General features: G+C 36.1%; 1 protein-coding gene and 2 long non-coding RNA genes across 10 annotated transcripts; 1 reads left to right on the top strand and 2 right to left on the bottom strand.

The window, feature by feature from the left end:
• The first annotated feature begins 2,097 nt into the window (after positions 1–2,097).
• LOC124329242 lies at positions 2,098–3,637 on the top strand. 5 transcript variants are annotated; one of them, XR_006916648.1, is made up of 5 exons: positions 2,099–2,276; positions 2,357–2,436; positions 2,503–2,632; positions 2,700–2,814; positions 3,052–3,637. It is a non-coding gene; the product is annotated as an uncharacterized LOC124329242 (long non-coding RNA). The 5 variants fall into 5 exon arrangements; XR_006916647.1 differs by having other exon boundaries at positions 2,098–2,276; positions 2,503–2,798; XR_006916645.1 differs by having other exon boundaries at positions 2,098–2,276; positions 2,503–2,814.
• Positions 3,638–7,372: 3,735 nt separating this feature from the next.
• LOC124329245 lies at positions 7,373–9,217 on the bottom strand. 4 transcript variants are annotated; one of them, XR_006916654.1, is made up of 6 exons: positions 9,017–9,217; positions 8,784–8,951; positions 8,558–8,723; positions 8,113–8,299; positions 7,539–7,822; positions 7,373–7,472 (listed from the first exon to the last, which is right to left on the bottom strand). It is a non-coding gene; the product is annotated as an uncharacterized LOC124329245 (long non-coding RNA). The 4 variants fall into 4 exon arrangements; XR_006916656.1 differs by having other exon boundaries at positions 8,113–8,296; XR_006916657.1 differs by having other exon boundaries at positions 8,784–8,828; positions 8,982–9,215.
• A 556-nt stretch (positions 9,218–9,773) lies between these two features.
• LOC124329107 (prenylcysteine oxidase-like) lies at positions 9,774–11,787 on the bottom strand. The gene is made up of 5 exons (XM_046788112.1): positions 11,595–11,787; positions 11,309–11,515; positions 11,066–11,240; positions 10,752–10,960; positions 9,774–10,687 (listed from the first exon to the last, which is right to left on the bottom strand). The coding sequence occupies exons 1-5, from the start codon at positions 11,689–11,691 to the stop codon at positions 9,936–9,938; spliced, it is 1,440 nt and encodes a 479-aa protein (XP_046644068.1). The 5' UTR covers positions 11,692–11,787; the 3' UTR covers positions 9,774–9,935.
• Between the last annotated feature and the right edge of the window lie 1,009 nt (positions 11,788–12,796).

Here is a 12,796-nt window from a genome sequence, read left to right as displayed (position 1 = left end):
AAAGCTTGAAAAATAATACTTAATTGCTGTTTTTTACTCTTTTTTTTACGATTTTATAGCTTTATAAGTACACAAGCAATGTGCAATCGGACTTAGAAAATTTTCAGACCGTTTATAGCTCATAGTTCACCCAATTGTCCACCAGGCAGCGCTGATCAGGTGCGACCACTGGCTTCAGCCGAGATAGCCGATTCCAACCATAAGTTCCCCCACCATACTAATACACCATGCCCTTAGTACAATCTTAAGCGTTGCCGTAAACATCTTTTCAATTAATTATAATAAATAAATAAAATGTTGAAACAAAAATTTAATTTAAAAAAAAATCAGATAAAATCAAGCTCACTTATTATTATAAATCGGCAACACCGCTTCACTGCTCATAAGTAGTAAACTAGGACTAAACTACTAAAGTTCGTCTGCGGCTTTCAAAGTTCACGACGGACGTTCGAAGTGTTAGGGCCTAGGGGGTCTTTTTAATTACATTCAACGTATTTAATAGTTTCAGCTAATGAATTGTGTTATCGTAGTGAACTCTCCAAAAAATTCCCTTTTTTTTCTTTTGCACCGTTGATACCAGATTCATAAACGTGTTCCCATCTTCTTACGCGTGGTTGGAACGGAAACAGCCCAGAAATGCACCAAAAGTAAATGGATTTTAAGAAATAATTGCTTACATATTCTAACTACATAATCTACCAAACTGTTACCTGCTTTGGCCTTTTCCTTTATATTCATATGAAAAAAATCCCAATTACCTATGACAGGTTTACGGCATAAATTTGTCATTCTTGGTAAGTTTGTTTCCATGAGAAAAGCTAGATCTGGCAGATGCACTGATTGATGCAAATGCAGAGATTTGGTTAGAAATGTAAAAAATTTTACTGAAGGTAAAATCAATGAAATCAAATGAAAATATTAATTAAGAGTTAATTTTTTAAAATGATTCAATAGCAGTAGACCTGTAATTAAAATATCTAAATAAATTTAAAAACAATTAAAATTAGTTGGCTCAGTTAAAGTGAGTTTTTAAATTGAACCTGAAGAAAAGAAGAATGCAGGTCATCTATTATCTGTATCCTATATTTACGATATTCTGCTTAGTTGATTTAATACTTTGTAATTTTAAAAATTCCTCAATTTCTAAGAGACTGTTCTTCTATTAGCAGTTGTAAACTAAGTGAATTTAGACTGAGACAAATTCAAAATATCCAACTAAAATTCCCTGCATAGACGTGGTGTATGTTTTATTGCAAAGTTTATACTAATTCCTTTTATTTCTCCTTTAGGTCTGATCAGAACTATGGAAAATATTCTGTCCAGGGAATGGCGCCTTAAAAGAAAGAACGGCGGTTGCGATCTTCAACAATATTGCGTATTAATATTGCGTGAGTGTCATTTTTTTTTCTGCTTGTTATTATTTTTGTTTCTAATTTTAGTAAGTCTCGATTAGCTAGAGCAGGATCCTTTTCATTTTACTGTTTTAAATTTTAAACATTTCTTGTTTACAACGCTAGATGGCTGTATGATTGCTTAGATTGTTTTCAGCGTTCAAAAAAACATTAGTTTCACTGTTTCAGTAACTTTTACTATACACAATTATTTTTTGTTTGCAAAACTGAAAAAAAAATCATCGATGAATTCTTCGTCAACGTCAATTTTGTTATGTCAAAAAACAGTGCAGGAAGAATTCATCCCGTTAACGCTATTTCGTGTGCCTTGAGGCCCCTGACACCCAGGATACGAATTACTTGTAATCTAAAATTGAGCGAAGATGGTGGACGAGAGTAGCAACCCAGAAGCTGCTCACCTCTAGAAGGCGTTGAGCGAAGATGAAATCAAAGTAAATTGCAGTTGGTTCCGTGTCCTCCACTGGCCAAATCAGTCGCTCTGCTCAGAGCCTGATGAATGATTGACGAATTTGGAAAATTGGTCCACCCATGAAATTGTGAAGTTTCCTTGATGGATTTAGTCGTAATAGTTTTTTTAAATTTTTTATTGTTGTTGGCTGAGACACTGAAAATGACATCTGGTGGCCAGGTTTGTCTTCAGTTATTGGGCGTAGGCTAGCCCCAACTAGCCCTTAGCCCTACCTTCTGGTTCTTTCTTTGTTAAGTTGAAACAGGGTTTCCGAGAGAAAGAGTCGTCATTTTTATTTGTTTGGGATTTTGATGTTAGCTTAATTAGCTTGATTGCTACTTGTTAGGCATTTTTAGAATTTGTTATGGGTTTTTGTTGGTTCGGTTTGGCGGTTCGTGAGCTTGCTATTATTCTTGGTATAATTGATTAGACTAAATTCTATTCATGTGCAATGAAAGTGACCTGAAAGTGTTTAATTTCGTTTTTTTATTTGTAGACGAAGTTTGATGCTGAAAGACTTGGAAACCATGCTGTCCACCACGTCGAGAAGCTGAGTAACATTCTGTGTGTTCAATGGTAAAATTAACAATTAAACTGATTGAAATACATTTGAATCATAACAGTTGTAATGTTTGATTGCAGGCTCCTTTTAATAAAATGAACTGAAGCCATCCAATCTAGGGCTTCCATCCAATCATGCAGGCTGCATGGAAGTCGCATTTACCTTTGCTGTGTCCTGTGTCGAACATCCTGAACACACACACCATTTGAAGTTGACAATCTTATCCAGTTAAGATTTTACAATTAAAATGTGATTAAGCTTTGCATTCATTGGTTAGTTTTAACATTTTGGGATTTCGTCAAGTCAACAGCTATTTCCTTCAGCCATGTGTTCTGTTATGGATTTTTTAAAGGGGAGTTTGTTGTAAGCAAGAAAGGTAGATACTGAAAGAGGTGTTTTTTATTTGTTCCACTTTAGAGTATTCTTTAAAGTTTAAATTAATTTTGTATTGAAATCTTTATGAGTCATCTAGTTTCATGTAAATTTGAGTTTCAACGATAGGTATAAGTTAATATTGCCATATAATATTTGGGTTGAATATTTGATGTGATATAATTTAGCATTTTTTTTTTTTAAATTTCATAAAGCATTTCCAATGATGCTGAAGATTAATTTTAATTTGGTTATAGGTTCATGTTTACATAGCAGTGGTGTTGCTGTCCAATGTGGAATGTTGTTGCAGCCTATGGTGGTGAAAGATATCTGCATCAAGTTGCTGTTTCTTGTTCATCTAAGGTGCTGGTTTTGTGCTACAGAAGTTACTTCCAGTATTGTGTTTAATTGCTATTTGTGTCTATGCAGTTTACCTTTTATGTATTGAGAAGGAACAAAAAAAAGTAATATGGGAAGGTTTATGTCAAACAAATAATAAACATGTCCGCGATTGAGGAATGAGGAGGAAGTTGGGGTGGGATACTTGATTATCATTTACTAAAAGAAGTGAGGTATATTTTTAATGAATATGCACAGTACTTGGTGATAAAATCTGTTGTTAACCCATATAACCTTCTCCACTTACACATATATTTCTCTAACCCCGACATCAAATCCCACATTCATTCCTCAACCCCCAGAATCTCCAACATCCCATTGTCACAATTGTTGTATACCTATAATCATATTCATACATAAATAAATAAAATGTCATTGTGTATAAATTGTGTCAACTATATTTATTCTGGAACACGAACAAAGTTAACAATTCATTAAACAAAGCGTCCGGTTCAAGACAGTTTTTTTTGTGCGAGCCTTTTTAGCAAGTAATCCGCCACCCAATTTGACAAAAAGTGATATTTTGTTTTCACGGAAATTGCGTCAGACGGTTGAAAAATTTCTAGTTCAACAATCTCATGCAGTAATTTGCATCTAGTCTACTGGTGCAAATTGCGATTCTTTAAGCTTGATTAATTTAGATGATGTGTTAAAAGCAATTGTGGGTAGCTAAACAACTGAACTAACTTTTTCTGAATATTTTGGTTTTAGATCACTTTGTTGTTTTTAGATTTTCTTGTGATCTATCTTCAAAATATTCTGAAAAAGCGAATTAGTTCAATTTTTAAGCTACCCACAATTGCTTTTAACACATCACATAAATTAATAAAGCTTAAAGAATCGCAAAGTGCACCAGTAGACTAGATGCAAATGTCTACATGAGATTGTTGAACTAGAAATTTTTTAACCGCCTGACGCAATTTCCATGAAAACAACAATCACTTTTTGTCAAATTGGGTGGCGGATTGCTTGCTAAAACTCGCACATGCAGTGTCGGCGTAGATCCAGGGAGATTACCTGGAAATGGAAGAAGAGAGAAGAGTGTGAGGCAAGTTTTACTGGGGAGCGATTACTCATACTAGGCTTCCGGGTTAGACTCATGACCCTCTAAAAGTTTTCGTCGGATCATGCGCCTTCCAAGTCCCCGTTCGACCAGAGCCCTCCCCTCCTCCTGGTTTCACAGCGGCTGAGTGACCACCGGCGGGCGTTGGTTAGTGGTTAGTTAGGGAAACGGGGCCACAGAAAAGAAGGGAGCCCAGATATGCACTTTTAATTTATCTACATCAACATAATTTTCCTGAATTTCAGCGTTTTTTCTCGTCAGTTTCACCATCCCAATGGGTCAGTCTATATGTAATGGCGACAACAGATTCACCTAAAAGGAGATTTAAGTAGGATTTGATCAATAACAAGAACAATCATAATCAATAACAAGCATGATGCTATTATGAGGCGTAGAGAAACAAGTCAACAAAAAACAATGGAGAGCACTTCAAAAATATTGAATCAAATCAGCAAATCAAGAATATGTACTAATTGTTGTCTTATGCCATATCCTGTAGTTCAGGAAAAATTCAGGAAATTAATTCAGGATTAATTCAGGAAAAAGCCGAATTTCACATTTGGCTGTTAGTTCTTTTGGGCGTCTAATAAGTACTAAATAAAGTACTAACTCCTTTAAAATCCGAAAGTAGACAAGCAAATTACCAAAGTCTAACAAACTGTGAGCTTTGTGGCTTACGGTCAGTTATAAATCACACAAAATTATCTAACGTTAACTGCCGATAAATGTTTTTAGAATTGCGTAAAGTAACTAAAACAGTGAAACTATGTTTTTTTTCTTTCTGAATGATGAAAAACGATCTAAGCCATCGTCTAGCCTTATAAACAAGAGACGTTTAAAATTTAAAACAGCAAAATGAAAAGGATCCCTGCTCTAGCTAAATCGAGACTTATACTAAAATAAGAAAAAATCACACCAAACAAAAACAGTTAATAATAAACCTAATACTCACGCAATACTGCTACATTATCACAGCCACAGTTCTTTCTTTTAAGGTGTTATTCTCTGGAAAGACTATTTTCCAAAATTCTGATCATGATCAAAAGAAGAAGTAAAAGGAATTAGTATAAACTTTACTTTAGGGCCTACAACTTACAGTAAAACTTACACCACAAATATGAAGAGAATTTCAGTTGGAAATTTTGCATTTGTTTCAATCATAATTTACTTTCTTTGCAACTGAAGAACAGCCTGGATCATGCTATTTTCCATTCACAAGGATATCACTGTTTCAAAAAATCAGACATCAAAAGAATTGATAAGTGTGAGATTGCAAGTCAACTAAGCAGAATACCATTTCACACTTAATCTGCTCTACCACATTTTGCTACTTAACAAACTTTTTGAAATGTTTACGTGAAAGACAGCAAGTAACCCTGCACTAACCATGGCAGTCATTGTTGTTATTAAACTGCAGTGGCACCTGGTGGGGGATTTCATCTAGAATAAATCCTAGAAACTAGGATGCATCTAGAATGTGAAAAAAATAAGTTGATGGTATGGTAGGCTATAAACATAAAAAACTAGGTCGAGATAAACCTACATGACATGCAAAGCTCAATTTCATACTTGAAATCACGAAATAAAGGCAACCAGTAAAAGGAAGTCCATCATAGAATCATAGAATGTACACCTAGGAAAAAATCAGATTAGTAGAAAAATCTAAAGATGCAACATGCAAAAGTCACTATCAAGTCTAACTTACCCGTGCGGTCGCAATAGAGCGGACTAAGTTCAATAAACAAATGAATGAATTGTAAAATGTATAGTTAAAATCGACGAAAATCAATGAATGAAAATAAACTATATAAATTATTTATAGTTATTTCTTCGTACAATATTTGTTTTTCATTACATTTAACAGAATCATCAATATTAATAGCAAAATTTATGTAGAATTGTTTAAGATAGAAAAGCAAGCTTATCAGCTCGCCGCGAAGGGATAGTCGTAAGCCAGTTGAAAACTGTCTTAAATGACAAATTCAGGGCCTATTGTTAAGTCGGAATTATTCACAATTCACACTTTTCTTCACAGACTTTTTGGTTTTAAAACGGGATTTTTCTGTTACAGTCCAATATCGTTGCAAGTTATTTACGTTTAGTTTGCTCAACTCATATTTTCACATTTTTACACATAAAGTTAATTAATTGAATTTAAAAATAACCATCTTTAAGTTTAATAACTGCAAAACTTAAATACAAATCTGGTTATTGCGTCATGGTTGGGTTATCAAAGATTGCGTCATCACGGCGATGCTATGGACATCTGGTGGTTTTTAATCATGTTTAACCATCCATAACGAATATATTTCAATAAAAAATATTCGACAAGAAAGAATTAATTTTAAACTTAACACGTTATTTTAGACTTAACACGTTAAGTAAATGACAAGCACGTTAAAAATGGAAAGTGGAATTTAAACCTAAGGTGAAAAAGTTGTAGTCGCCACCGCAAGATGTCACAAGTCATTAAGTGAAAAAGTTGTAGTCGCAACCGCAAGATGTCACTAGTCAATTATTTTAACAGTTTTTCATGAATTACAGGAGAACTAATCAAGTAAATGAAATTATTTTTGTTCTGGTCGCACCGCATATTTTTTGTCTAATTTTTAAGACCAAAAAGTCCGAAATCTGTCATGAAACACACGAGCTATGGAGCGTTACATACACACAGACAGACAGACAGGCAGACAGACAGACAGACAAAGTGACATGGGTTTTTTTTTTCTGCGTATACGATTATTAGCTTCGCCCTTCGGGCTCGCAATTAAACTGACCGTTCGGTTCAATATACAGCCAATCAAAGCGGGGGGAGACACTGCATTGATCGACTGAACCAGGGAGATTACCCGGCCATGTTTAAGAGAAATCGGAAAAAGAGCGAAGAGAGCCGAGGAACAGTTTTTAAGACAGCAATGCATCATAGCAGGCTTCCGGCTTAGACTCATGACCCTCCAACAGATTTCATCGAATCATGCGCCTTGCAAGTCCCCGTTCGACCGGACATCTCCCTTCCTCCTGGTTGTTGCAGCGAGTGAGTGACCACTGGCGGGCGTTGGTTAGTGGTTAGTTGGGGAAACGGGGCCACTGAAGAAGGGAGCCCAGATATGCACTTGTAATTTATCTATATAATTTATTGATCAATCTTGAATTTCAGCAACGTCTTCTGAGTTTCACTGGTCGATCAAGTCTAAGTTACGGCGGCTAATGAATCAACTGAAATGAAAACGGAGATATTAACTTACAGTGAATAATTAAATGAGGCTGTACGTCAAGCATAACCTCAACGGCGGTAGGTAGCAACTAGCAAGAGACGACATATCGACCAAATGCTGCCGATAAAATAAGCCCGACAGCCATCAGGCAAAATCGACTATTTTTCATAACGCTGCATATACTGCATGGACACAAACATAGGCAAATGACTCATTAAAGTATGATGTTCAACTGCAAATCTGCACAAGCTCCATTTCAGCGCATCTCTCAACTGGAAAAGGTCTGCAAAACCACAGTACCCCATACAGCAACACCATAAACAGCTCAAACATAAAACTGACCATGGAAATCTACAAAGCAAAAGAACAATAAAAATTTTAAATGTAAAAAAGATACCAATAGTAGACCTAAACTAGAGAAAAAGAAAGCAAGAAGATGATCCGAGATCATCAAGATTTCATTTCACCTTTTTAAAAAGCAAGGGAATTTCTGTCATGTTTCATCAACAAAAGTTTAAAACTCTTTACAAGTACTTTCCACAAAAACACTTTAGAAGCACAAAATAAGATATCACTTTTCTTCAACATCAAGAACTAAATGCTAACCTACTTTGACACCTGGTGGACACAATTTCACACACCTACGACAAGTGATAGATTTCTTACGATAAACGAACGACTGAACGGTCCATAGTTAAATGAACGAACGACACCAGCACCACAGTCTGCATGGAACAGCTCACCACACCATTCACTAGCTGGCTGCACAAAATTCATGTACACATTGGACTGCAAAAAAGGCTCAACCCCAAGAGGCTGCTAATCCTACTTGGGGGAAGGAAAAAAAAACTAAATTAATATCGGAATTCAGAAAACAAAGTGGTGTGTAACATAAGAAAATAATAGAAGCATAGTTAAACTAAGCAATCTCTAAGAATTACTTTTACAAACTTTACAAAGGAATCAACAGTTGGCAAGCTTTTAAAACAGTCTTAAATGAAAAGTCAACAGATATAAAATGAAGAGCTAGTTATCAACAAATAAAATGTGTATCCTCAATGTAAAAAAGTTGATCAACTCAATTACTTTAAATTGTTCGGAAGTGTTTATGAATGTGACCAAAGCTACAAACAGTACAGGTAGCAAGCCTGCAAGAGGAACACCTTTCACCAGCTGGCTGCAACAAATCACAATGCACAGCACATTTGACTGCAAAGAAGAAGCTCAGAGGCTCTGCTCAGACTTCACCATGCTGTTAATAGAAATTCTATTATTATCAGAAATAAGATCATCAACTAACTAAATGTGTAACCTTGGGGTTTGACTAACATGATCACTTTTACTGTTGTGAAGTTTTCTACAAGTGACGAAACGCACAGCCGGGACGTGCAGCATGAGACAACATTTTGGGAAAATATACAGCAGTTTCAGGCCACATGATCAGATGGAATTGCCAAAAATAAATTTTAAGCTATGTTATCTGTAAATGCACCAACAAAAAAAAAATTACATTTAATAGCCTTATAGAATAAAAGCAGTAGGTACTATTTTTTATGACAAGTAATGTCAGGGAAAATAAGTTGAGTTGACTTAAGTCGCCGAGGCTGTCAGACTGTCAGCAGCCATCTTGATTCTTGAAAGCGTTGAAAGTAACGCACAAAGCGCAACATTGCCATTTTCTGTTTTGCAATTAAAAACGTCCGCATCTGGCATCCCTGCTAAGAGCCAATCAGCGAAAGCGGCAACAGTTCGACTGTGAATAGTGTGAATATAAAATGTTCACTGTTCAGCATTATAACCGGCTGGGCTATAAACTAATTTGAAAATAAAATTGTGTTAGAATCTTGAATAAAGAAAAACCCGTTTCAGACCCGAGATGAACTGACAAGTCTATAGAATATCTATGATTAACAAAACACTTCAGCACACCTTCTTATCTTTATTAATGCTCCGGTTCCGGTAGACTGTTTTTTTTTTTTTTTTTTAAATGTTTACTCTTTATACAGAAAAAAGAATCACAAACCAAGAGACAGGAAAAAAGATAAGTTATTAGGATTTGGGTTTTAGACTATCTTTATCGTCACGCAGCTAAGAGTCGACCAAATAAAGGAACGTGTGGTAGGAACGTACTGGCGCCAGTCCATCAGAGACCAGGTTGCGTTCTTTTCGGTATCGACATGTCGTGTAATTAATTTAATTTAAACTGACCATAAGGCAACTAGTATTTAGAAATGAAACGTGAAACCTTGGTGATGTGCAAGCAAAACAAATTTTCAATTAAAAGAAATACAAAAATTGCAGCGATGTTTATCATTTTGTATTTTTTAAGTTATTATGAAAAGTAGAAACCTGCTTCTACAAGGGATTTTTGTTTACTAGTTTCTACAAAGAATATATTTTACATCTCATTTGAATCTTTTTCCAATTTTGCGAGAAATGTTTACAAGAAAAACTTTCTGAGTGTTTACAACTCAATGTGAAAACTTTGCGTCTTACGATCCTGTACGTCGACACCAAGATGACTAGCTGCCAGCAGTGCTACATTTCTGGCTCCGATGATTCCCATTTCCATAGCCGATGCTGCGAACTCAATTGCATTGATATGATACAGACCCGGATGCAACGTGAAATTTCCAGTAGATGTTGTCCCGTCATATTCCGGATAAGCTTTCCATTTGATGACGAATGTTTCATTGATGGTGGAGAATAGTATATCGAGTTCCCTTTTCGAAAGAGGCTCGTTAGAGAACACTTTCCATACTGACGGAGCACCTTCAGCACCATCATCAATGTCGACTGGATAATTCCTGGCTAGTGAATTGAAGAAAAGTGTGCGATTGGTAGTGAAGATGTCATCTATGACTGAACTTGAATCAGCAAACTGAAACGTTTCGTAGTTGACATCTCCTTGAACCATGGTGCATACTGTCTGGTGAAAGCGACCAGGAAAATGGAATTGGCGTGGAAAATTTTCGAATCCAAACATTGACGTGTCATTCGTCACAGGAGTAGCCAATATTACAGCGTCGTACAATGGCATTTCATCATTTTCCTTAAAGCGAAGGCTGAATCTTCCATCCGAGTTCAAATGGATGGCCTCTACTTCTTCATTGTGAAAACTCGCTCCCGAAGCATTAAGTAAGGCGTGCGGAATCTTTTTGTTACCGCCATGAAGTGACCACAATCCAGTTTCCGCTCCAGCTAAAGACACACTTCCTAATACATAATAAAAAACGAACAATTAAAATCTCTTGATTTCTAGATAAAGATCTCGGCATACCTACAAACTGATGGGCATCTGACGACTGACCATAATTTACTCGCATGATGGCATTTGCCAGTTCTTCAATGAATAGATTAGACACACCGGCGTGTTTTAGACCTGCTTCCAAAGAACGTTCCAACATCAAGTTGAACGATGGATCCATGGCGGATAACAAATCGGCAACATTTGAAAAGGAATACCCATCATCTTGGAAACTGTAGATTCTGTTTGGTGTAAATATAAAATTGTTAGTCTTGCTATCTACTGTAAATAAAAACAGCTAAAATTTTGTCTAGCGTCTAAACATTGACATGAATAATATTCAATACCTTTCAAATTGATTTAGCATTTCTCCTACCAATGTATTGACTTTCAAGAGGCTGAAGCCATAACGCCAGAGCAGAGAGGCTACATTCATGACACTCCAGTCTCCTTCACTGTAAACAAAGTGAGAACCATCATAGAGACCAAATTTGCCACTAATACCCTTCTTGCGCTTGAACCCTATTGTTTGGAAACCAGGTGTTCAGATTATAGTAGAATTACTTGTTAAAATATTAAAAGGTCATTACCAAATTGTTCAGCAAACTGTTTCATATATCTATTTCTTGGATGCAAGACTGATCCTCCAGTTTCAAAATCATATCCTTGAATGTTGACAGTCGCCATCCTTCCACCCACTGGGTCTTTGGAATATACATCAATTTTAGGGTTGAGTCCTGGAGTTTTACTTAAAAAGTAAGCAGCCGAAGTTCCACTGATTCCAGCACCAACAATCGCTATTAAATATGTAACCATCAGTGTTTGTGCATTATATCGATCGCATTCGATTTTAGCACAATACAACAGAATATTTACCTATTCTCGGCTGACTAGGATCTAGCACTTGATGAGACTTGCAAATGAAAAGTAGTATTATCAAGGGTATCATCGTTCCAAAAGAAGAACCAGCCATCACGTAAAAAATTACGAACGAGTCGGCTTGGATTCTTTCAAAAACCTCAAGAAAAGTGCACTATCACTCTTCCACATTTGTTGACAAACTAAGTATTAGAATGACGGCCGCTAGGGGGCTTAGCTTTTGTTCTAAACTGGAGCGGTAGATGGCTCATTGTGAACGACTCGATTTCAAAAATCGATCGAAGAGGCGAGAAGTAAATAAATTATAAAGTAACATGTAGGATTAACCTTGTGAAAACAGTAGATTTCATAAATATACAAATACTGACGTCATTCCAGTAGGGTAAACAAAAATTTATCTCAAAATCATTTGGACTCTTCACAATCACGATTCTTTCTTCAATTAAGAGTTCATTGGCCGCGGTAAAAACGAGGAAGAATCCAGTTTTTTTGTCAAAACATGCAGGTAGTATGAGTATGTAGAAAGTAATGAATAAAATGTATTCAAATGTTGCACGTCGATCCGTCTCAGCAATATCCCCCCTTCTCCAACAAAAAAACACGTTTAAAATCAAATAAAAATGAATAAATATTTAAGAAAAAGGAGCGTTGAAAGATATCCCAAAGCAGAAAGAATTACGCCATGGATAGAAAACAAAGGGCTGGGGTGTGGGAAGATTGCAGAATGTCGCGGAAATACAATTCCCAAGTATACATGAAGGTGGAGGTAAAAAAGAACTAACCGGTTTGAAACATTCGGTGCGGTGGCAACAGTTAAAAAAAGGCAGAGATTCAAAATACAAATGGTATTCCCTAATACGTACGCAACTTTGGTTCGGGGCTCTCTTATTTTTCTGTTGAATGGTTCTATTTTTATATATAGCTTCACACTTGAACACAGAGCATGAAGGTCTCCTCCTCCGCCCTCCGAAATTGACCTCCTCGTTGTCAATAATAAAATCAAACCGGATCGCACAAGTATATAGTCAAGGGGGGGAAGGGAGAGAGAAACGCCGATAACACGTGTCAGGAATACCAGGTAAGAATGAAAGAATGCTTTTTAAAAAAAGAATACCTTAGCGTATAAATGTCATCCGTCATTCAGCAGGAGAGCCCCCAACCCCCCTCCATAAAATGAAAAACTCTTTTATTTTTTTTAC

This window comes from Daphnia pulicaria, chromosome 3 (genome assembly GCF_021234035.1).
Source record: "Daphnia pulicaria isolate SC F1-1A chromosome 3, SC_F0-13Bv2, whole genome shotgun sequence".
NCBI lineage: Eukaryota > Metazoa > Arthropoda > Branchiopoda > Diplostraca > Daphniidae > Daphnia > Daphnia pulicaria.
The sequence above is the reverse complement of the archived record's forward strand: the minus strand, read 5'-3'. Positions and strand labels throughout refer to the sequence as shown.

Bases quoted from the DNA above. Each gene is read 5' to 3' on its own strand.
- LOC124329107 (XM_046788112.1), bottom strand. From the start codon at position 11,691: ATGGCTGGTTCTTCTTTTGGAACGATGATACCCTTGATAATACTACTT. The intron at 11,241-11,308 runs GTAATGACCTTT...TCCAAACAATAG, and splicing joins ACAGTTTGCTGAACAATTTG to GGTTCAAGCGCAAGAAGGGT. The intron at 10,688-10,751 runs GTATGCCGAGAT...ATTATGTATTAG, and splicing joins AGATGCCCATCAGTTTGTAG to GAAGTGTGTCTTTAGCTGGA.